The 26214-nt window shown below is 39.0% G+C and overlaps 1 protein-coding gene across 1 annotated transcript in view; it reads right to left on the bottom strand.

Moving 5' to 3' along the window:
• Positions 1–23477: 23477 nt before the first annotated feature.
• LOC117720893 (TRPM8 channel-associated factor 3) overlaps positions 23478–26214 on the bottom strand; it is a 9306-nt gene continuing 6569 nt past the window's right edge. Inside the window, exons 6-7 of the mRNA XM_034519601.2 lie at positions 25295–25632; positions 23478–23744 (exon numbers count right to left, since the gene is read on the bottom strand). Of these exons, the coding sequence (XP_034375492.1) occupies positions 23478–23744; positions 25295–25632 (605 nt within the window). The remainder of the gene's footprint in view (positions 23745–25294; positions 25633–26214) is intronic.

Genomic DNA, 26214 nt, shown 5'->3' with positions numbered 1-26214 from the left:
CTTTTCATTAAGATGGTATTAACACTTTGAGGAAATTTATATAACATTTTAAAGCTCAGTCTTAGTATTCAAGAGGTGGGGGAAGGGGAGTCATGCATTTGAGCCAGCCCAGACTAGATGGTGAATCATAGGCTGGCCCAGGCTAAATAGTGTATCACAGGCCATCTGGGGATACATGATCTTACCTCTAAACAACAAAATATTACCACCTTCAATTTATAGGGAATACTACCAATTTGAGTCAGTATGTCTTTGGGTCCTCTTTTTTGTTGGTTTGGAATTTTAGTATTCAAGTCATAAATATATTTTGTTAAGTTCTCTGCAAAGTTTCTTAGATTTTAGACACAATTCTCTCCTCTGAATCTATTAATCTATTAGTGATGCTTTCTATGGTGTCTCTGGTTGGTTGGTTGGTTGGTTGGTTGGTTGGTTGGTTTTAGTTCAGCTTTTGTTTTTGGTTACTTATTTTCTGTTTCGTGAGACAGAATCCTACTCCACAGCTCATAGTAGACTAAACTCAGTATATAACCCAGGGTGGATTAATCCAGCTCTCTTCCTGTCTCTACCTTCATGCTTGATTACAGGCATGAGCTCTCATGGATGAGACCCAGTGTACGTCCTAAAAGATTAAGCATTTAATTTCCAAAGTTCCCATTTTTCAAAATCTAATTTCCTTTCTTATTTTTCTGACCTTTTTTTTTTTTATCCACACCAACGATTTTTTTTTCTACATGTCACAGGCTTTCCTCTCTAGGTTATGAATTGACTTCCTTATTTTATTAGTCTTCCTGTTAAGAAAGGAAATTCTAATCATGCCCAAATCAAGTTGGACACATTAAATTTACATTCATAATTAAACATGTCCTGTATAGTAATAGAAAAAAAATTCTCTGTGAGAAATAGTATGTCCACTGTCAGAGAACTCCTGCAAGAATTATACTCACCATTAAAATATCCAAAATGCTTAAGTTAAACTCAAGAAAAATAAAACATCCACTCAGTCCTACATCCAGCAAATCCCTAGACATGCTTAACAATGCATTAAATAAGGAAAAGAAAATGGAAATAAAGGCACAAAACATTCATGCTCTTTAGAAATTGTGGTCCTCTATGCTTGGAAGATGGATGAATATCCCTGGATGGTGACTGGAATCTGACAGGGAGCAGGAAGCAGAGACCAAGGATGAAATCTGGCTTTTGACTTGAGCTGTCACTGGTATTAATACCTTCAAATGAGGTAATGGTGAATGTTAATATAAAAATTAAAAAGAAATCAAAGTTTTAATATATGAGCCTAGATTTTTTTTATCTGTGGAAGAGGTCATGGGGAGATGTTAGATATCTTGGATAAGCATCATAATCGATGCCTTTCTAGACCTTGGTACGTGAATAAAAATACAAATTCAGGAGTTATCAAAATATATATGGCACTCAAAACTTTGGGCCAAATGGAATTAGTTAAGAAGAAAATTCTACATGCAGAAAATTCTACTTTAAGGCAAGCTAATGACACTGGGAGAAACTAGACAACATAGATAAGACAAAAGTTTGAACTTATTATAGTGTCACTGAACTGTGGGAAAGAAATTCTTTTCCAAAGGTCATCAGGAAATAGATCAATAGACATATGTTACTGAATGTTAAACAGAAAGTTATGGCTAATGATGGCGGTGGAACCTATTGGTGAGGTGGGAAGACAGTGACTTAGAACCCAGCCAGGTGGGTTCACGGAGGTAAAGAATCTGAGACATCAAAGCCAAAATGTTCTTGATACACAGAGATGTGGGGAAAAGCAGGAAACTTCAAGGGTAAAGCACCAAAGGAAGAGCTTGTTTGCTAAAGTAACAGGGTAGTTATATATAGTTGTAAGGAGCCCAGTATGAAGGCGTTGGGGAGATGGCTCAGCAGTCAGGACACATACTTCTTTGACAAAGGATGCAGCATTCATATAGAACAGCTTACAGTTGCCCTTTAACTCCAGCTCCAGGGGAATCTGACTCATGCATGTACGTACATATAGGTGAACACACACACACACACACACACACACACACACACACTATAAAAATCTTTAAAACTAGTACACACACACACACACACACACACTATAAAAATATTTAAAACTAGTTAATATAGTATATCAAAAGAAATTGTGATATGGGTCAAAAGGAGAAAAATGCCAGTTAAATTAATTTTCTATGAAATCATAAAGTTTATTGAGAGGAAGAATGAGGCAGAATATTAATAAGCTAAAGTGATATAATTAGCTCAGAGATCATTTTCATAATACAGACTACCTTTTCTTCCTCTCAGTTTACTCTGTATAACTTTGACCAGACACAAGGCGAGAAATATTTCCTTTCCTTTTCCTCTCCCTCCCACCATCTCTCCTCCACCCTCCCAGTCTCTGTCTCTCTGTCTTTCTATACATCACTTATTTTTTTCTCTCCCATGCAATATTTAGGCCTGATTTAGTTTAAGGTGCCCTAAATGAGTGGAAAACAAGGTCTTTACAGTTCAAAAGCTGAAAATCTCAACTCCACATGTTTTCCTGTAACTCTTGCAGCTGAAGCTCAACCAGTTAGCCCAGGGCCATCAGGATGTTGAATCTGTAGCAGATGACACAGAGATAGCTTATGATTCATCCTGTTAGTGGCCTCAACTGGCCAATGACTACAGCCCTAGCATTATAACCAAATTCTCCTCATAGCGTTTTTCCTCCCTGTGGTTTTGAACTTGTAGATGCTGGATCCTAACCTGTTCAAACTCAGGTCTCCACGTGTTCTATCAGCAATGTCTGTCTTAGTCACATCTGCATCACTATGACAAAAAAGGGGGGGGGGCAGAAAAAAATCAACAAATATTTACCTTTGGTTTATGATTTGAGGATTTTAATCCATTTGACAAGGAAAGCATGAGATCAGTGACTCATGGTAGTGGGGATATGGGGCCAAGGATAGACAGCTGTTCACATCCTGGTGTGGTACAAAGTGCAGTGGGGCAGAAGCTAGGAGCAGAGCTACAACAGTTACTCCAAGTGACCTACTTCTCTCAGCTAGGCACTACCTTCTAAAGGTGCACAATCTCCAAAAATGTAGCTACCCCCTGGGAACTAGCATTTAAAAAAAAATAGAGCCTCTTGGGGACAGTTCAGGTACAGTACAGTTCTCCAAAGGTTTTCTAATATTTCCTTTCCCTGTGAAGTGTCCCAAGGATTTTTTTTTTTTCTGTCGCTGACTAACCAAGAAGCTGGAGCAGAGCAGTACATTGCATATATTCCTGCCATAACCTCCTTGGCAAGATATCACAGCAATGTAACAACCTCTTCCTACAAAAATTCTCTTCATTTGTTAGACTTTTTGGAAACCTAAAGAGAGGTTAAATCTCCTTTGTGTTGGCTCTGTTTGGTTCATGAAGCTCTAAGTCTTGGCCAGCTAATGTTTTTAGAGTCAGACACAGAAGCAAATACATACTCATATCCAGGATATATATGTGAAGAAAGTAGAAATAATTCTTGTTTCACCTTGGGTATAGCCTTTTCCAATGGCCAGCCTGTGTGTTACATAAAGAGAATTCAGTGTATATTGGTTAAATAAATAAAGCCACTAGTGGTGTAGGTGGAGTTGAGATAGGAACCATTAGGAAACACATCCGACTTTTTGTCCCTTAGAGGCATTTTCTTTGTGTCCTTATTTATACAAATGAAGACACAAAATAGGTTTAAGCAACTTTTAGCTCAGGAGTTCTTAGATTATGGAACACATACACTTAAGACTGAGTACTGGAATTCTGAGTAATCCTAAACAAGGTAAAAATAATAGTTCTGTCTTAGGAGAGAAAAGGGTGGGGTTAAAGCTCTTTTGTTTTCCCCAGCACAGAGAACAATAAATGTAGACGTTATGAATTGGTCAATTGTCAGTGACAATGAGCTCAGGGTGGCACACTCAAGCAGGAGTCCCCATAGGAAGGTGCTGATGTTTGCTGTCATCTGTACTTCAATGTCCATAGTAAATGCTACCAAGAAGGAGGAGCAAGCCCACTCCAGGCAGCCCTTCCTAAGGCTACTCTTCCTTTACTGGGTGAATCTCACTGATGCAAATTGCTCAGCTGGGTTTTAATTAAAAGCCTGCTCCCTGGGGTTTCCTGCTGTATCTACCTCTCTTCCTTCTCTCTCCCTTAGTCACTTCTCTTTTCCCACAACACCCTGTGCATAGGCCCATGGTGAAGAACACTGACAATAATGAGGCCTCGGGAACAGTTCAAAGGATGCTGTAAAACTTTGAAAATTAAGCCCTCGAGGTTTCAAGAGCTGTAATTAGAATCCATGGTTAGAAGTGACCTAAGATAACCCTGCCAACTAGCTGGAAATTTCCTATGCTCACCGGTCTTCTAGAGCCTGGGTGGGAGTCAGTGGCCTTCTGGACCCAAGAGTGAAGAGAGTCCTGGAGCCTTTTGAGCCATGTCCCAAATTTCCTCTAACAGGACAGTTAGGGTGCATTTAGTTCTTCACTATTAAAATAGAATGTTTTAATGAATAGCTACAGTGACAAATGTTTGCAGTCGTTCAGTTTTTCTCAAAATAAACTTCTAAAAGTGGATGTATAGTTTGGAAAAGCAGGAGTAGTTTGAAGATTTGTTAGAAATATCAACTCCCTTCTTTATCACTCATTTATGCAAACGTTTACTTAATATTCAATGTACACACACAAAGTACTCATTAGGTTCTGGATTCTGGCAGTGAACGAGATCGACAAAGTTTCTAACTGCCTAGTGGCCAAAGAATACAATAAAAAATTAAAGAAAAACCAGGCCTAAATTGGACAGCTTTATTACGCTTCCAAGGTTCAAGGAACATTGTGGAAGAGGGAGTGGAAGACTTCAAATGCCAGAAGATGGGGGGCAGGGGGAATGTTGAGAAACTGTTATCTGGATATGGCAGGGTGGTTACACTCATGAGTCCATGGTACCTATGGTTATCTGCACAAGACATGCACAAGATCCAGCCTCTCATCATTTCAGCAAACATGGAGATGGGGTGCCTCCTGAGGCTCTACTCTGTCCTATGCAGCTACTGATAGGTAAAATGTTTCAGGGGATAAAGAAAAAAAATTTTCAGTGATAAATTGTTCATGTTCCGGTTAATAACTTTACAACAGGACTAACACAAACAACTCTAATTAAGCTTAGTATGTCACTAAAATAATAATAATAATAATAATAATAATAATAATAATAATAATAATAAAGACATGAATGTAGGAAGGGGCATCTTGAAAAGAAGGGTCTAGAAAGAGTTGGGGGTAGGAGAGGGTAATGGTGAATATGTATGATCGAACTATATTATACACTTGTTAGAATGGTCAAAGAATGAATTAAAAAGCAATTTCATCTAATTAAAAGGCACTGGTTTTTGAAGTTGTAAAATACAATAATACTTTGTTTATACTTATGTCCCTGCAGGCTATTTACTACACAGATTCAAAAAATAGTTTCTCTGAAATTGTATACAAATTTTAAAAAGTTAAACTCAATAGCTATTAAGTTAATATGATTTCTTATGAAAAATTGAATATATATATATATATATATATATATATATCATAGTTACATAAATACTTAAAATTTAGAGAGTACATAGTCAGGGATGGCTTTATTCTTTTTCTTATGCTATCTAACTTCTTTTTTTGCAAAACTCAATCTTTTTCACTGTCTCTTTTATGAAGACCATCACCAGGTTTGGTTTGGACTTTGAACTAGCTTCTTATTGGTCTTACTTTGTTCCTCTACTTCCCCCAAAGGGGGAATTCTCTACTCTTCCTACAGCAATTGATTCTCTTGAAGTTAGAGTCAGATCTCATAATTCAACTGTAGGTACACCAATAGTCCCATCTTCCTCTCAGAATAACTGCAACCATTCCCATGGTGTTCAAAGACTGGATGTTGAATTCTGAAAATTAGTGACATGGTGATGACTTTAGTTCTCACTGCTCTTATAACATTGGAATTCTACTGAGTACAATAAAAAAAGAAATAGAAGATATAACAGGGACATACAGGAATAGAAATTCTTACCTTTAAAGATGATGTGATTATATTTTTAGAAAACATGAATCTACAAGAAAGGGATAACAACTATAAAGCTAGATTAGTGAGGCAAATGAATTGGCAGTTAATTAAGTCCAATATGCAAGACCAATTATACTGTACTTGTGTTCGATACACAGAGAAACACTGTTATCTGGATATGGCAGGGCAGCTACACTCATGAACTCACACCCATGAGTTATCTGCATAAAACCTGCACAAGATCAGGCTTCTCAACATTTCAGCAAGCATGAGGTCTCCTGAGGCCCTCCCCTGTCCTGTGCAGTAGAAATGGAAGTTTTAGACACTACAGTGTCCTACTAATCTTTTAAGGAATAGCTAACATTAGAGTTTCTAAAACTGTTCCATAAAACAGTATGCAAAGCAGCACAATAAACAGATTCAACAGAGCTAGAATCGCCCTCACATCAAAATCATATAAGGACAAAACGGAACAAGAAGTCTACAGACTGGTGTCCTTGTTGAATGTACACACAGAGATTATCAATAATATACATACAAACTTAATTCAAGAACACCATTGCCAAGTTTGTTTCATTCCGGGGAAGTCCATAGAGGCAACACACAGAAATCAATAAATATACAGCATATAAATACACCATACACCATCTCAGTAGATGCAAAAGAGGCCTTTGGCAAAGTCCATCTTTCCTTAAGAATAAAATTCTTGAGGAATCAGAAAAGAAAGAACACACACACACAAGCACAATAAAACTATGTAGGAAAACATACAACAAACAACATAATAAATGGAAAAACCTGGGGTCATTTCCTGTAAAGTCAGGAATGAATCAAACATGCTCATTCTCTCTACTCTTCCTCATCCTAGTGTCTGATGCCTAACCTTCAGTAATAAGACTGGAGAAGGAGGTAAAAGGCATGCAAGGAGGAAAAGATGAAGTTAAATGCCCCTCTGTTAAGCTGAGATGACCCTATAATTAAATGACTGACTGTTCCTGAGGACCCCAACAGAAAACTCTTAGAATTGATAAACCTAGCAAAGTGGCCGTGCACAAAATCAACATACAAATTCTGGTAGCTTTTCTATAAGTCAGTAATGATTTTACTGAGAAAGAAATCAGAAAAAAAAACAATAACAAACTAAAAAAAAAAAAAACCCTCTTAAAAAAAAACAGTCTAAGAATCATTCCAGTTGAGGAGATGAAAGATCTCTATAAGAAAGAAAAAAATTAAAACGCTAAAGAAAGAAATTGAAGAAGACAATAGAAGATGAAAAAACCCCCTGCTCATGAACTGACAGAAATAGTATTGTAAAAATAGTATTGTGAAAAGTCACTATGCCTCATCAGTGGCCCACAGATTCAAAGCAGCCCCCATTGAAATCCCAACTAAATTCTCCACAGAAGTTGAATTTATATGGAAAGAGAAAGGACATAGAATAGGCAGGGTACTTCTGGGGGATCAAAATACCTAACTTTAAATTATATTACAGAGCCTAGTGACAAAGACAGTGTGCCACAGACACAAAAACTGACATGTAGATCAATGGACTAGAATAAAATCTCCTGAAATAACCCTCCACAGCTACAGCTTTGACAGAGGTGTCAAAACATTTATTAGAAGAAAGCCTGTCCAACAAATGGTGCTGAGAACACTGCGCTTACACACACACACACACACACACACTTTTTTGAATGTGAATGAAACTAGATCTATGCCTTTCTCCTGCAGAAAAATCAATACAAAGTGCAACAAAGATTTTAACATAAAATCTGAAAAGACAAAATTGTTAATGGAAATTCCAGGTAATAAATCATTAAAATATAGACCTAGGAAAGGTGATGTACTGTGTATAATACAGAAAATATCCTCAAGATCAAATGGGATTGCATGACATCGAGAAACTTTTGCATGGCAAAGAAAACAATCAGCATATTGGAAAGGGTCTTCAGTGTGGGAGAAAATCTTTTCCAACAATGTATCTGATGGGAATAAATATCTAGAATTTATAAAGAGCACCAAAAATTACATACTACTCCAAGACAGCCAATCAGATTACATACTACTCCAAGACAGTCAATCAGATTACATACTACTCCAAGACAGCCAATCAGTAAGTGGGCTAATGAATTCAGTGGACAGTTCTCGAAGGAAAAAAGACAAATAGCCAATAACTATTTGAACAAGTGTTCGGCATCCCTAGACACCAGTGAAACACAAATTAAAACTGCTCTGAGATCCATCTCATCTCAGTCACGATGGCTATTGCTAAGAAAATCAATGACAACCAATGCAGATGAGGAGAGAGGGCAAAGGAAACCTTATATACCACTGAGGAAAAGAGAATGTGGTTCCTCCCCTGTAGAAATCATTATGGAAGTTTTCCAAGAAACTAAAAATAGAATTAGGATACGACCAGCTATGCTATTCTTTGGGTACATACCTATGATGGTTATTGTTAACTGTTAACCTGACAGGATATAGAATCATCTGGGAGATGGGGCTTTCAACATGCCTGTGAAGATTATCTTAAAAACATTCAGTGAGGTGGTAAGACCCACCCACTGTGGGCGGCACTCATTCCCTAAGACTGGGATTCTGAATTGTATAAAGTGAAGAAACCACCTGAGTTCCAGCATGCTCTCTGCTTTTGACTGCAGATGTGATGTGACCAGCTTCTCCAAGTACCTCCTGCTGCAATTCTCCATCATGACGGACTTCAACCTAGAAATGTATGCCAAAATAAACACGTTGCTTTTATCTCTATGTTTCATTGCAGCAACAAGAAAAGAAACCAAGACAACACCCTAAGAATTCCCAGTGACAACACCACAGAGTTACTTGAACATTAATGCTGTACTGTTTGTTCAGAACAAGCAAGATTTGGAACCAGCCGACACATCCATCAACAGTCAAATGGATAAAGAAAATGTGGTATGTATACCTAATGGGATTTTATTCAGCTATAAAGAAAAACAAACTAATCACAACCACAGAAAAAAAATGTATTCAACTGAAGATCGTTATATGAAGGTAAGTAAGTCAGTCTTTAAAAAAATCCATGTGTTTTCTCTAAGAGTGTGTGTGTGTGTGTGTGTGTGTGTGTGTGTGTGTGTGTTGGGAGCAGTTAGACCATGAAAGGAGGAAGGGAATTTTTAGAGGGTATGAAGAGGAAGAGGTAATTGAGGTAAAAGAGGTAATGAAATGAACATAAGAAAACAGAAGCCGGAACCACTTAGGAGGAAGGGGGTAAGTAAAAAGTAGGAGAGAAAAAGTAAAGAATATTGGCAAGAGAGTGAATAAATATAAAATGTCTAATAATTTTGTAAGAAAATGTCACTATGAAACCCCAAATTTAGAAACGAATAGAATGTTTTTTTCCATTTTTATTGGATATTTTATTTACATTTCAGATGCTATCCCCTTTCCCCAATCCCCCCCTTAGAAAACCCCTATCCCATGCCCTCTTTCCTTTTTGCATTTATACACTTTTTAAAAAATGTTAATCAAAGGCTTTATAAGTTTGGTAATGCTCAATCAGAGGTGTAACCCACTACCCAACCTAGATATATCAACTACCTTTGACTGGTGGAGATACGTGAATATCTGCCTCCCTGTCTCCCCCCTCTTTCTCTCTCCCATCACCTAGCTTCTCCTCTCCTTCTTCTCCTCTCCTTACTCCTTCTCTTCCTCTCAGTACTCCTCCCACCTTAGCTCCTCCTACATATCACCCTTCCTGTTAAAATAAAACTTTTCTCTCAAAATACAATTAGAGCATAATTATGCTAATTTGTACCCGTGAGGTACAAAATAGCCCTAATACCCAGTCCAACATTTTGTTGACTAACCAGAACCTCTGTCATCTATCCTAACTAAAACACTTAGTTCTGAACCTGGCTTCTTCCTTGGCTTTAGAATGAATGTCAGCTGAAAACCATCCACTCAAATCTTTTCTCTCAAGGTAAATAGCCAGGATTGGCTATGAGACTATATGTTTTCAACCCCATCAGAAATCCAGAATGACTGAGTTAACTATAATTGTGGGAAGCACAAAGCATAGCTTCTAAAACTTAGCCAATTTATAGAGACCTCTGAACACCTGGACACTCCCTATACTACAAAACATTGGAGCATCTGTTCTTCCGCCTTCTGGCCCAGAATCATCTGACAGACCTTTGTGCTGCAGAATTATTAAGGGCTGATTACTCTGTCTAGGCAGATATAATCAGTCGACTATTCTGCAAGTGTGTCCTTTTCTGGACAGTAATTTGTCTGTAGATGGAAAGAGGCAATTCTTGTCTAGTGGCTGTCTCACCACAACCGGAGTAACTACAAAGATGCTCAATTTCTTCTTAGAATTCAATACAGGAAGCTGTCAGGAGCAGACAGGTCTCTAATCAAAATGAACATTGATACAGAAATGTTTATAACGTCAATTCTGTGGACTTCTGACGTTTTGAAAACCAACTGTCCATATAAGGTAATCTGGACTGTTGTCTGTTAACTCCACTCAGCTATTTCTAAATAAAACATAGAAAACACCCTAACAATAAACTCCAAGCCATGAATTTGCTATAGTCCCTTAACTCACAGGCTAACCATCTCAAATCTGTTTTAAAAAGTTAAAGAAGGACTGGGTCTAAGCCTTGTATTCGTAAATGTATTATACTGGTACAATGCCTATGAGAGTAACAATATTCATCTCACTTTTGTATCAATAAGAAGCTCGTACCAATGAAAACCTTAAAATTTGTAACCAAAGTAAATTGGTGCCATTTAAGAAATTATATCTTCATCTTGATAATAATTGTACAGATTTTTACCAATAGGTTATGGCTATGCAATTAATCCTAGCTAATCCTCTTTATTCCCACAAAACCACTACTTTTCCCTAGAAAGACAGCCCAACATTTACCACCTTAGTCCCCAAGCCCAGGGAATAAGGGCACTGACTCTTCTTTACCTTCTTCAAGCTGATTATGGGCGTTGAGATATTAGAAGAGGAGTGGGGGGAAGAGTAAATTGATAAGCCTCTGACACTGTGTCTTCACTTAATCCAGATGGAATTCCAGGACCTCAGAGGTTTGAGCAGGTCTGCCCAGCTTGCTTGATGAGTAGATACACCATGCTGATTTATCTGCAATATACAATTCTCAAAACAAATTTTAGTATCAAGATAATTTTTTTAAGAGGGCTGACATTTTATTAAGGATATTGGTTCTAACAGCTTTTCTTCCCCCCCTCTTTTATTGGATATAATATTTATATTTCAAATTTTATCCCCTTACCGAATTCCCCCCACAACCCAGGAACCCCTTATCCCATCCCCCTCCTCCTGCTTCTATGAGGGTGTGCACCCACCTACCCCCGACTCCCCTCCCCACCCTCAGATTCCCCCCCCCACTCAGGGTTCAGCCTTCATGTGACCAAAGATCTCCTCTCCCACCTATTCCTACAAGGCCATCTTCCCCTACATATACAGCTGGAGTCATGTGTCCCTCCATATGTGCTCCTAGGCTGGTGGTTTAGACCTTGGGGAGCTCTGGCTGGTTGGTATTATTGCTCTCCTCATGGGGCCACCAACCCTTTTGGCTCCTTCAGTTTACTCTCTAACTTCTCCATTGGGAACCTTTGATCAGATTAATGGTTAGCTGTGAGTTTCTGCCTCTGGGTATGTCAGACTTTGGGGGACCTCTAAGGAGACAGCCTTATCAGGCTACTGTCAGCATGCACTTTCTGTCATCCATATCAGCATCTATTTTTGGTGACTGCACATGGGATGAATACCCACGTGGAATGGTCTCCATACAACCTCTCCTTCAGTTTCTATCCCACACTTTGTCTCCATGTTTGCTCCCTGGGGTATTTTGTCACTCCTTCTAAGTAAGACCTAGGCATCCACACTTGTTCTTCCTTCTTCATGAGCTTCATGTGGTCTGTAAGTTGAATCTTTGTTGTTTCAAACTTTTGGGCTAATATCCGATTATCAGTGAGTAAATACCATGTGTGTTCTTTTGTGATTACCTCACTCAGGATGATATTTTCTAGTTCCATCCATTTACCTAAGAATTTCTCGAATTCATTATTTTTAATAGCTGAGTAATATTCCATTGTGTAAATGTACCGCATTTTTTGGTATCCATTCCTCTGTTGAAGGGCATCTGTGTTCTTTCCAGCTTCTGGCTATTATAAATAAGGCTGCTATGAACATAGTGGAGCACATGTCTTTGTTATATGTTGGAACATCTTCTGGGTATATGCCCAGGAGTGGTATAGCTGGGTACTCAGGTAGTGCTATGTCCAATTTTCTGAGGAACCGCCAGACTGACTTCCAGAGTGGTTGTACCAGCTTGCAACCCCACCAACAATGAAGGAGTGTTCCTCTTTCTTCAGATCCTCACCAGCATCTACTATCACCTGAATTTTTGATCTTAGCCATTCTGACTGGTGTGAGGTGGTATCTCAGTGTTGTTTTGATTTGCATTTCCCTGATGACTAAGGATGTTGAGCATTTCTTAAGGTGCTTCTTGGCCATTCGTGTTTCCTCAGTTGAGAATTCTTTGTTTAGCTCTGTACCCCATTTTTAATGGGGTTATTTTGTTGTTTGGCGTCTAATTTCTTGAGTTCTTTGTATATATTCGATATTAGACCTTTATTGGATCTAGGATTGGTAATGATCTTTTCCCAATCTGTTGGTTGCCGTTTTGTCTCATTGACAGTGTCCTTTGCCTTACAGAAGCTTTGCAATTTGTTGAGGTCCCACTTGTTGATTCTTGATCTTAGAGCATAAGAAATTGGTGTTCTGTTCAGAAACTTTCCCCCTGTGCCTAGGTATTCGAGGGTCTTCCCCAACTTCTCTTCTATTAGTTTCAGTGTATCTGGCTTTATGTGAAGGTCCTTTATCCACTTGGAGTTGAGCTTTTTACAAGGGGATAAGAATGGATTGATTTGCATTCTTCTACATGCTGACCTCCAGTTGAGCCAGCACCACTTGTTGAAAATGCTGACCTTTTTTCCACTGGATGGTTTTAGCTCCCTTGTCAAAGATCAAGTGACCATAGGTGTGCGGGTTCATTTCTGGGTCTTCAATTCTATTCCATTGATCTTCCTGCCTGTCTCTGTACCAATACCATGCATGCAGGTTTTTTTGTTTTTTGTTTTTGTTTTTTTTTTTTTTATCACTATTGCTCTGTAGTACAGTTTGAGGTCAGGGATGGTGATGTCCCAGAAGTTCTTTTATTGTTAAGAATAGTTCTCGCTATCCTAGGTTTTTTGTTATTCCAAATGAATTTGTAAATTGCTCTTTCTATCTCTATGAAGAATTGATTTAGAATTTTGATGGGGATTGCGTTGAATCTGTAGATTGCTTTTTGCAGGATGGCCATTTTTACTAAGTTAATCCTGCCAATCCATGAGCATGGGAGATCTTTCCATCTTCTGAGATCTTCTTCAATTTCTTTCTTCAGAGACTTGAAGTTCTTGTCATACAGATCTTTTACTTGCTTGGTTAGATTCACTCCAAGATATTTTATTTTATTTGTGGCTATTGTGAAGGGTGTCATTTCACTAATCTCTTTCTCACCCTGTTTATCCTTTGAATAGAGGAAGGCTACTGATTTGTTTGAGTTGATTTTATATCCAGCCAGTTTGCTAAGGTTGTTTATCAGGTTTAGGAGTTTTCTGGTGGAGGTTTTAGGGTCACTTAAGTATACTATCATATCATCTGCAAATAGTGAAATTTTGACTTCTTCCTTTCCTCTCTGTATCCCTTTGACTTCCTTTTGTTGTCTAATTGCTCTAGCTAGGACTTCCAGTACTATATTAAATAGGTAAGTTGAGAGTGGGAAGCCTTGTCTAGTCCCTGATCTTAATGGGATTGCTTCAAGTTTCTCTCAATTTAGTTTGATGTTGGCTACTGGCTTGCTGTATATTGCTTTTACTATGTTTAGGTATGTGCTTTGAATTCCTGATTTTTCCAAGACTTTTAACATGAAGGGATGTTGAATTTTGTCAAATGCTTTCTCAGCATCTAGTGAGATGATCATGTGGTGTTTTTCTTTGAGTTTGTTTATGTAGTGGATTACATTGATGGATTTCTGAATATTGAACCATCCCTGCATTCCTGGGATAAAGCCTACTTGGTCCTGATGGATAATTGTTTTGATATGTTGTTGGATTCAGTTTGTGAGAATTTTATTGAGTATTTTTGCATCAATATTCATAAGAGAGATTGGTCTGTAGTTCTCTTTCTTTGTTGGGTCTGTCTGTGGTTTAGGTATGAGTGTAATGGTAGCTTCATAGAACGAATTGGGTAGTGTTGTTTCTATTCGATGGAATAGCCTGAAGCGGATTGGCATTAGGTTTCCCTTGAAGGTCTGATAGAATTCTGCACTGAAACCATCTGGCCCCGGACATTTTTTGGTGGGGAGATTTTTAATGACTGCTTCTATTTCTTTAGGAGTTATGTGACTGTTTATATGGTTTATCTGCTCCTCATTTAACTTTGGTACCTCTAGAAAATTGTCCATTTCATCCAGATTTTCCAATTTTGTTGAGTATAGCCTTTTGTAGTAGGATCTGATGATTTTTAAAAATTCCTCTGTTTCTGTTGTTATGTCTCCATTTTCAGTTCTGATTTTATTAACTTGAGTACTGTCTCTGCGCCCTTTGGTTAGTGGCTAAGGGCTTGTCTATCTTGTAGATTTTCTCAAAGAACCAGCTCCTGGTTTTGTTGATATTTTGTATAGTCCTTTCTGTTTCAACTTGGTTGATTTCAGCCCTGAGTTCGATTATTTCCTGCCGTCTACTCCTCTTGGGTATATTAGCTTCTTTTTGCTCTAACACTTTCAGGTGTGCTGTCAAGTTATTAATGTACGTTCTTTCCATTTTCTTTTTGTTGGCACTTAGAGCTATGAGTTTTCCTCTTAGTACTGCTTTCATGGAGTCCCACAAGTTTTGATATGATGGGTCCTCATTTTCATTTAAATCTAAAAAGTCTTTAATTTCTTTCTTTATTTCTTCCTTGACCAAGTTATCATTGAGTAGAGCATTGTTCAGTTTCCAAGTGTATGTGGGCTTTCTGTTGTTTTTGTCCATGTCAAAGACAAGTCTTAGTCCATTGTGGTCTGATAGGGTACAAGAGATTATTTCAATCTTTTTGTATCTGTTGAAGCCTGTTTTGTGACCAATTATATGGTCTATTTTGGAGAAGGTACCATGAGGTGCTGAGAAGAAGTTATATTCTTTTGTTTTAGGATGAAATGTTCTATAGATGTCAGTTAAGTCCAATTGGTTCATAACTTCTGTTAGTTTCATTGTGTCTCGGTTTAGTTTCTGTTTCCATGATTTGTCCATAGCTGAGAGTGGGGTGTTGAAATCTCCCACTATTATTGTGTAGGGTGCAATGTATGCTTTCAGCTTTAGTAAAGTTTCTTTTATGTATGTAGGTGCCCTTGCATTTGGGGCATAGATGTTCAGAATTGCGAGTTCCTCTTGGTACATTTTTCTTTTGATGAAGTGTCCTTCTTTATCTTTTTTGATTACTTTTGGTTGAAAAACGATTTTATTTGATATTAGAATCGCTACTCCCGTTTGTTTCTTGGGACCTTTTGCTTGGAAGATTGTTTTCCAACCTTTTACTCTTAGGTAGTGTCTGTCTTTTTCACAAAGGTGCATTTCCTATATGCAGCAAAATGTTGGGTCCTGATTACGTATCCAGTCTGATTGTCTATGTCTTTTTATTGGAGAATTGATATTAAGAGATATTAAGGAAAAATGAATATTGTTTCCTGTTATTTTTGTTATTGGCAGTGGAGATATGTTTGTATAGCTACCTTCTTTTAGGGTTGTTGGAAGATTACTTTCTTGCTTTTTCTAGGTTGTAGTTTCCCTCCTTGTGTTGGAGTTTTCCACCAATTATCCTTTGAAGTGCTGGATTTGTGGTGAGATATTGTGTAAATTTGGATTTGTCATGGAATATTTTGGTTTCTCCATCAATATTTATTGAGAGTTTTGCTGGGTATAATAGTCTGGGCTGGCATTTGTGTTCTCTTAGGATCTGTATGATATCGGTCCAGGATCTTCTGGCTTTTATAGCCTCTGGTGAGAAGTCTGGTATAATTCTTATAGGTCTGCCTTTATATGTTACTTTACCTTTTTCCCTTACTGCTTTTAGTATTTTTTCTTTGTTTTGTACATTTGATGTTTTGATTATTATGTGGCGGGAAGTATTTCTTTTCTGGTCTAAACTATTTGGAGTTGTGTAGGCTTCTTGTATATTTATGGACATCTCTTTCTTTAGGTTAGGGTAGTTTTCCTCTATACTTTTGGTGATGATATTTACTGGTCCTTTAAGTTGGGAGTCTTTCCCTTCATCTATACCTATTATCCTTAGGTTTGGCCTTCTCATTGTGTCTTGGATTTCCTGTATATTTTGGGTTAGTAGCTTTTTGTATTTTGCATTTTCTTTGACAGTTGTGTCAATGTTTTCCATGGTATCTTCTGCACATGAGATTCTCTCTTCTATCTCTTGTATTCTGTTGGTGATACTTGTGGCTATGACTCCTGATTTTTTTTTTTTTTTTTTAGGTTTTCTATCTCCAGGGTTGTCTCCCTTTGTGATTTCTTTATTGTTTCTACTTCCATTTTTAGATCCTAGATGGTTTTGTTTAATTTCTTCTCCTGTTTGGTTGTGTTTTCTTGCAATTCCTTAAGGGATTTTTGTGTTTCCTCTTTAAGGGTTTCTGTCTACCAGTGTTCTCCTTAAGTTCTTTGAGAGTGTTATTTATGTCTTTCTTAAAGTCCTCTATCATTGTCATGAGAAGTGATTTTAATTCTGAATCCTGCTTTTCTGGTGTGATGGGGTGTTCAGGGCTTGCTATGTTGGGGGAACTGGGTTCTGATGATGCCATGTAACTATGGATTCTGTTGCTTACGTTCTTGCACTTGCCTTTTGCCATCTGGTTAACTCTAGTGCTGCCTGTACTTGCTGTCTCTGACTGAAGCCTGCCTTTCCAGTTATCTTGCTTGTGTCTGATCTTCTCGGGGTCCAGATGTCTCTGTGATCTTCTCCAGCTGCACTGAGTACAGTGGTACCTCTAGGATGCCTCACGATATGGTGCCTCCACGGTAGCAGTTCAGCTAGGTGTCTGCTGTTTTGGGTGCAGTGTCTCCTCTAGGATGTCTCAGGATAAGGTGCCCACTGATCTGAGTGCAGTGGCTCCTCTAGGATATCTCAGGATATGTTGTCTGACGCTCTGAGTTCAATTGTTCCTCTGTAGCTCTGGGTTGAGTGTACCTTCCAGAATGTCTCGGGTGGAATCCGGGGTCCACACAAGAGCAGACCAGGCAGAGGTCTGGTCCAGGCCTCAGATCTGGGAGAGGGGCAGAAGGGGAGTGCTATTCTGCAGGGGCGGGGGTAGTGGGAGGTTGGGTATCTGCTCTAATCTGAGCTCTTCTAGCACCCAGCTATGGGCTTAGGGCAGTGTGTGGGTCTTCCTACCTATGGCTGTGGGGTCCCTGGAGCCTCCAAGATGTCTCCGCCGGAATCCGGGGTCCACACAAGAGCAGACCAGGCAGAGGTCTGGTCCAGGCCTCTGATCCAGGAGAGCTAGAATGTTTTTTCTTGTAATCTATAAATTCTGTGCCTCTAGTTGTATTAAAATCATATCATACTTACATTCTTAAGACCTCTCCTTTTTCTCCAATGCAGTTTCTCTGTATTTTTAATATTAAATTTTATTTTTAATCTTACATATAAATATATATATGTATATTACTGTATCTTGAATATATTAATTTCTCCCTCTCCAACATCCCCCAAGTACACATCTCCCTTCCAGCTTTATGTTCCCCTTTTATAATTTTTAATTTGTTAATGGATGTTTTTAACCCACCGAGTTCCACAAGTCTTTCTCTTACGTGCATGGGCAAGAAGTCATCTATTGTGAAATGGAGAACTTACCAGTGACCACACTTCTCCCTCAGAAAAGTGATTCTCCTTCCTTTAGGAGCTGATTCAACTTCCTCCCTCCCTCAACTTCAGCTAGTAACTTTTAGCTGGTGTGATCCTGTGGGAGTCTTGTGTAGGTAGCCACAGCTGCTTGGAGTTCATGTGTGCAACAGCCGTGCCATGTCCAGAGGACAGCATTTCCCAACACTCCTGCCTGTCTCTTGCTCTTACATTCATTCTTTCAAAACCACATTTCATGATGTTTCCTGAGCCTTGGCATGGAATGGTTGATTCAAGCATCCTATTTATAGCTAAACATGAACAGTCACATATGCTCAGAAGTCTGAGCAACAGTAGCGCATCTCTGCCTTAGTAACTACCCTCTAAAATGAGAGACTTCTCTGAGCAATATTGGGAGCAGCATGAATCTTTGGATAGAAACATAAATATTTAGAAGGCAGTTTGACAACATGACCACTTAGAAAAACATCATTAGGTTCTTCATTAGGGCCTATGACTTCCATAGCCGGTGGTTTTTTGTTTGTTTGTTTGTTTGTTTGCTTGTTTTTGGTTTTGTTTTGTTTTGGGTTTTTTTTTCATGAAAAGAAAACTAATGCTTTTATTTTTTGTCTTTTATTTTTTACACTTCAGATTTTATTTCCCCCCTCCCCATCCACCCTCCAACTGTTCCACATCCTATACCTTCTCCCCGCCCCTCTGTCCCCACCACATCCCCCTATCCCCAAACATATCTCTAAATTCCTTGTGGAGTTTAGTCTCTTGAGGGTTAGGTGCATCTTCTCTGATTGCACCAGAACCTAGCAGTCCTCTGCTGTTTTTGTGTTGGGGGCCTCATATAAGCTTGTGTATGCTGCCTGGTTGGTGGTCCAGTGTTTGAAACTCAGCTATTAAGAACAATGATATCCTGAGTTTTGCAGGAAAATAGATGGAACTAGAAAATATCATCCTGAGTGAGATAACTCAGACCCAAAATGACATGCATGATATATACTCACTAATAAGTGGATATTAGGCAAAAAACAAAAAACAGCAATAACCAACAAAACTAAAACAGAATACCCAAGATACAGTCCACAGAACTCAAAAAGGTCAACAAGCTGAAGGTCCCAAGTGAGGAAGCCTCAGTCCCACTTGGGAGGGAGAAGAAAGCAATCACAAGTGGGGAAGGAAGGAGGAACCTGGGAGAAAAAGTGGGTAGGGCGCTGGGGGGAAGAGAGGAACCTGCTCTGGTATTGGGTGGGGGAAAAGGACTGAAGCCCCCAGGGCCAGCAGAAAGAATGGAAACAGGCAACCTCAAAGAGGTAGGAGGTTGGGGGAACCCTCCAGAATTCACTAGAGACCTGGAAGGTGAGAGACTCCCAGGACTTAAAGGGAGGGACGTTAGATGAAATGCCTGACAGTAGGGAGAGGGAACTTATATAGGCGTTGGTTTTTGAGGCCCATGTTTAAAATACCAGGCATGAGCACTCCTATGCAGCTGGACTCAGATCCAATCTATTACGTCTCCTACTGGATAAGCAGGCACATCTTGCCTGTCAGGTCAGGGTTGTAGTATGCAGTGTCTAGCTCTTGATGTGACCACTGATATCTTTTTTCTTCACCACTCTGAAACTTTTTTTCCCCCTGTGCTTCACAGACCTTTCATGGCTATTCCTGTTCTTTGTAGCTTCTTATCTGGAGAAAGCTTTTAGTTTCTTGGCTCTTTTCCTTCTGTTTTTCAAACACGGTTAAAGAAGTTTGCAAAAGATCTCTTTTATTTTTTTTTCCTTCAGTCTGAGGCTGGGGTGGTGGGGTAGGGATGGGGGTGGGGTGGAGGTACATAGGTACAGACGCTGCTGAAATTTCAGCCTGGACTTAGGGCGCCATCTGGAGGAGAGACAAGAAAGAGCCCCAGTTATTTAGCTGACAGAAATTTGGGGACTCCTCCTAACCTATAGGAATGTTCTTGGACTATACACAGTAGAAAGCGGTTGGTCATAAGATCTAGATGCAAAAGGACCTTCCTCAAAGTTAATGTTTAATGGGATTCAAGCGGACAGGGAGAAGAAAGGGGGCTGGCAAGAAGAAAACCAGAGGCCCAGAAATGGAAGATTGGGGAATGTATTGAAAATTTATTGTATTAATGTATTGAAAAATGTATTGATCATTTTCCTTGAAGGTTTCTGTTTTCATTACCCACAAAATGTTACTGAAGCCTTTCTCTTGTATATGGAAAATAGAAAAGGGTAGATCTGTTCTTGGTCATTCAATCTGACCATCAGTGTGTTCAAATTCATGCTGCTTGTTATTAGTTAGAAGAGAATAGGAGAAAGATTAAAGTTTTATTGTGACTACCCTGTAAGGACTGTTTTGAATTTTCAGCAAATAGAATAATTTTCTATAAGGACATGAGTTAGGGAGCCTTGTTTATTCCTCTACAATCTAACACAGCCCACATGTACCTATGGAAAGCTTTTTTTATGTGTTTGTACTGTGTTATTTGTTGAAGATAGAACTTTGAGAAATACAGATGTCACCCTTGTCTTAATGAAATGGATTAATAGAACACTATATAGATAATTGTAAGAGTAAGGAGATATTTTTAGCTGTATGGTGTGACTGCAGATAAACAATATACTTAGTTGTGACACATAGCTGGACATATATTCTCTTTTAAAAGAGAATCTTGGGATGTAGCTCAGTGGTGTCCAGTTGTCTAATATGCTCGAGGTCCTCGGATCAAGCATCCCTTGATCCTTTTATGTTAAGCAAGTGAGTACCATTGGGCTACATCCCAGGCTCTAGAGATATGGATAGACAGATGTACTTGGCACAGGCTGATGGTCCTGTCTCTGGGAGGATGTAGAACTTTTGGACCTACATTAAAGTCAGAGACTACTGGGGGTTGGGTGGGCCTTGAGAGCTACATCCACTTCTACGTTCTGTCCTGTTTCTGATTTGCTGAGATAAGAACAAGTAGATTGCAAGCTCCTGCAGTTCCAGGCATCAGCATAACTTTCCCGACACAATGCACTTTATTTTCTAAAATCATGAACAGAAATCGACTTTTCCTTTGAGTCACTTTTGTTAGATATTTGGTCACAACAATGAGAAGAATAAATAATACTCTTGGTGACCCTTGGCCAACATTTCCATCAGAGGTAAACTATCCACGTGTTTAACTGTCCTCATCTGCTGGAACTCAGATCGTAGGAGCAAAACAAAGACCTGGAACCAGGAGCACATATTGCAGAGATGGTTCTCTGTGAAAGAAGACAGGAACCATACTTCTCCAGCACCAGACAGAGGAGTGCTTGAGGAAAGGAACAATATTTTACTTGTTTTTTTCTCCCTTATGACAGGTAAAAGAAACGCAAATCAACAGAAGCAAAGGCAATACTTTATTGATTTACTAAATAAGACAATCTGAGTCCTACTGTGGAGCCTGAGTCACTATTACATCAAGATTCTTGAAAAATGTCCCTGGAGACATCATTATTTATTTTTATTTCTCTATCTCATCAACTTTTATTTACAAAGATTTCTCTGTGTGTGAAGATAATGCTAATAGAAGACAATTCTAGGCTCATACAATTCACAGACACCATGATTTTAAAAAGGAACTCTTCCCCAGCTATGTTTTTGTGATGCATTAGAAAAGTGGAGTGATTGGCAGGTTTACTTAAATCTTTAAGCATATGTAGTAAAGTAACTGGATCCAGCAAGTTGAGGGCTGTGGTTGACCATTCGTGGATTCATGCTTAAATTTGTGATGAGAGTATCAAGACCTCTTGATTGACAGCCCATTTCAGCCATGTAGAGAGAGAAAAGTCAGTCCTCAGTAGGAAATTTTATAAAACAGATAAAAACCATAAAGGATTCATATATTCAGATAAGGGCAGTGGAGCTAGCACCCAATGATCTATCTTATTGATTTAGTATTTTTTTCATTTTTATGTGTCTGTAAATAAGGAGCGCACACATATATGTACATGCATATGTATGTCCCATGTGTGCTTATGTGTGTGTGCATGTATGCACATGGATGTTGAGAAGCTGATGTCAGGAACCTTCCTCATTTCTCTTCCACTTTTATTCTTTAAGGTAAAGTCCTCCAATCAAAGCCAAAGCTTGCCTGATATGGTCAGTTTGCTATCTAACTTGCTCTGAGGATACCTTCCCTCTGCCTGCTAAAGCTGAGATTACAGATAGTCCATTATACCCACTCAACACGTCTGTGGACTCTGGACATCCTACTCTGGTCCTCTTGTGTGGTAAGTGCTTTACCTGCTGAACCATCTTCTCAGCCCTTAGCCAATAATCTGTTTTAAATTCTTGCTCTCTCCCTGCTTGGTCACTTTAAAATTTAGGCTCTATTTGTATATACAGTTTAGCAATGTTTACACATCATGGAGTTGCAAAGACATTTATCCTCCAACACAGAAATCTAGGATAAGTTTCTGGCCTCAAAACTGCAGCATATCTTATATAGATTTCATAGTTCATATGGCACAAGCCAATCCAATGTTTGCTTTGTTGGCCTTAGTCTGTCTGATATTAATAAAAATGTTCTTTTAAGGACAACAGATATAACTCTCAGTGAATCATTCAGTTATTTTCCAAAAGAAAAATGTCTGATATCTGTAGACTGTGTGGCCACTGTGTGGCAGAGGTGAGGTGTCTATTTGTGGTAAAAGCTACATGCTAAGAGAAAAAAATCATGCTAAGAGAATAATATTAGAATATTATTAATTATTATATTAATATTATTAGAATATTAATATAATATTCTCAGCAATTATATATATATATATATATATATATATATATATATATATATATATATGAATCCATATCACCCACTGCCTTAATGGAGTATATATATCTATAAAGTTCAGCCTGTCATATAAATCCTTTAGCTTCTAGTAATACACTAACTTGATACAGGACCTGCCTATGACAGTTCATAAGTGGTAGTTTTGCTCTAGCACAAAGGTTAACCTGAATTAAGCAAGCGAGTTCCCAATCACAGTATTACTCATACTGATAAAGCATATGTTGATCACCTACCCTATTCAAACCACTCAGACAAATGATATTTGCACATTGATTTTAGGACTAGCAAAAAGATACCATAAGTGGAGCCATAAAAGATAGTTCTTCCACTAAGTCTCTGGATTTGATCAGCTTTTGTAAACAAACCGAGAACATAAAAAAAATGCTAAACAAGAAGGCCAAGATACAAATCTCAGAGCTTAAGATTGTTCTAGAGGCAGTAGACTGAGTCATCCATATTGCAAAATTTGAAAGCTGCTGTGTAATTTAATCTCTACTTTGCAAAAGAATTAAGATGATTCTAACAACAGGGAGTGGTCCCTAAAATTGAAGTTTGTGGAATCCCGAGGACTTTTCTGTTGCATCACATAAATATTCTTCTCCGGAGAGAACAGCTAGTGTGCGTTCACTCTCTACCTCTTGTCCCTTCAGCTGTATACATTTTCATGGGGTTTTCCTGCCACTCTGGCAAAGAAGCTAGGCTTTTAGCCACAGCGGGTTGGACAGGCCAGCCCCAGGCTTCAAAGAAAGGGGCCAGATTCTTATGCACAACCTCAGAGAACTTCTTCACCCACAGATTCATCTTGTCTTCATTGTTTTGAGGAAGGCCAGAGAGGGTTTGGTATTCAGCAAAGAGATGGATGAACGGCTCCCACCCAAAGCCCTCTTGGAGCTGGAAAGAGAAGGAAATGGCAGAATGACATATACAACCTGCAAGTCAGCTCCTAAACACATGCAGAAAATCACATGCTGGGCTTTAGTTATAAACCATCCTGTTATGTTGATTTAATTTGTCAGTGGGTCTCTGCTTTCTTTTCCTCCAGAAGCCTATCCCCGTGGTAGGTGCCCTATCTCAAGCTTCCTCAGTCCAGTCTCAGGGAGATTTTATGCTGTTACTCATTTGATTCATATCAAGGTCTCAATTAAGTGGCAATTAATTTCAGCATTGTTATTACTGTTGCTGCTAAGCTTAATGATGAAGATCTGACTCTGACTGAGGAAAGCTCTACCCTTTCACCTTGTGCAGCCAAACACTGGAAATGGATGGCTGGGATTATTCCACTTTAGGTGTCCTGGCTCATCATTTGGGAATCTGTGACCCCTGGGAATAATAGCCTTGAGCAATCCAGCTCCTCCTGGTTCTTTTATTCTTGCTCAGCTGTAACCACAGCCTGGGCCACTAGGAGATGCTTTACATTAACTATAACCAATTGTCATTGGAGCTGTGCTAAGAGGCACGTGCTTAGACAATCGACGGATGCACATGCAAACCACATTAGAATGTCAGGCAGGGAATAAATATTACAGAGGAAAATAGTAAGGGCAAGGTTCCTGAGCGGAACCTTATGATGGGGGAGGTGGCTACCTGGCCAGAAATTCAGTCTCAGGCCCCAGAGCAACAGTTTGTCTCCAAAGGCTCTAAACTGATCATGAATGGCAAGGTTTTAACTGACACTATGACTGGGTTCTGTAGATTTTAAGACAGATTCCCTATTAACAAGGAAGCTGATGTGATCCAGAAGTTATCTCAGACTCACTGAAATCACAATGGTGGTGAAAACCCAGAGACAAAGTGCTATAATGACTAAAGTGTCAAAACTAGCCTCTAGGGATGTCTTTACTAATTAACTAGGTCAACAGCAGGTTTCATCTCTGTTGCCCTGGAAATTTGGGCATGTAGTATGACTATGTGAATATTTTTTTCAATGTATTTACCGCAGGTAGTAAGGAAGTGGAAGAGAAGGGTTTTTGAAATGCTGTAAAATACTGAATATTACTTACTTTACAATAAAACCTGACTTAATTCATATTTGAAGTTTGCTTAAGACGATGGCATTTTTAATAATTTGTTACCATGTTACTGTCCCTACAATCTATCTTCCATAATACATTGTTGGAGTAGGGTGACACTAATTTCTCCTAAGCTACCAAGGTTGGTGAAGAGAAACTATTTGCATTTGGCTAAACTGGGTTTCACTACAGATTGAACACAGCTATGTAATTATGCTGTGTTTTCCATAATGATCCCATACATTTTATTTATTTCCACAGAGTTATGTGGTAGAGAAGGGGAAACACATTTAGTTATCCACATCATATGTGTCATGCCTGATCTACAAGAAGATGCCACCATCTATCTGCCCATCTCTCTACCGTGTGTAGGGATCTTGGGACTGCCAGGAAGTCTGGTGGTTCCCGCCTCCCTGAATACATACACAGTACCTGGAGATAAGTTTCTAGAGCTGTCCATACAATCCAGTCACTCAGAGGTGCTCCCTTGTTCAGGTGGTCTTTGATCCTCTGCTTCCTAAGTTCAGGATTCAGAGAAGGATGGGCTTGCTCCCTGGGGATGTTTAAAACCGTCTCATGCACATAAATATTCCAGAGATTACATAAAGCTTCAGTGGTATGAGGTGGGAAAGTCCATCCAGGCTTCTGATGGTTGTGGCCCAGTTCATGTATCACACCCCAAACGCCATGTGTTCTTATTTTGAATTCGCTAATGATACCTTCTGCTATACTAATTAGGCCCATGATGGGGTATCCAGAATGAAGAAAACCTGAAGAAAATTCCAGAAAGTAAGAGGCGAAGTGACACATGTGATACTTTTTCATAGTCTGCATCTCTACTACCATCCCAGAAGACCTAGAATATAAGTAAATTCACGTGGACTCTACCCACTACCTAAGCTTATTTGCAGCCCATAAAGCTTTCTTCTCTTTTTCTTGGACAGACTTTGATGCCCATCTGTGTTTCACTGTGAATGGTAGATGTATGTGGAACACAATGCTGACTGGCACCACTCATTATTTCCTGTGTTTTCAGATTGGGTGATGCATGCATGTCATGAGGTCTTGTGTCTAGGTCAAGAAAAACAGCAAGAGTCTTTTCCAGGCTAGTCCTAAACTTAAGGAATCATTTTTGAAAGTCTGCAGGTGGCAATTAGTTTTTCTCATTGTTCCCTCCACACCTATTATTTCTCCTGTTTTATTCAACATTAACAAGTCCTTTTGGCTCTACTGAAAGCTACCAAGTGCCCATCTCTTGTCTTTTCTCTTCCCAGTAGGTGTACTGTTTTGTACACTGTGTCCTTGTATTATTCAAATGCTGGTTTTTCTGTCCCCATATCTGGCTGCAATGC

Source organism: Arvicanthis niloticus, chromosome 15 (genome assembly GCF_011762505.2).
Source record: "Arvicanthis niloticus isolate mArvNil1 chromosome 15, mArvNil1.pat.X, whole genome shotgun sequence".
In the NCBI taxonomy this organism is placed as follows: Eukaryota; Metazoa; Chordata; class Mammalia; order Rodentia; family Muridae; genus Arvicanthis; species Arvicanthis niloticus.
The sequence above is the reverse complement of the archived record's forward strand: the minus strand, read 5'-3'. Positions and strand labels throughout refer to the sequence as shown.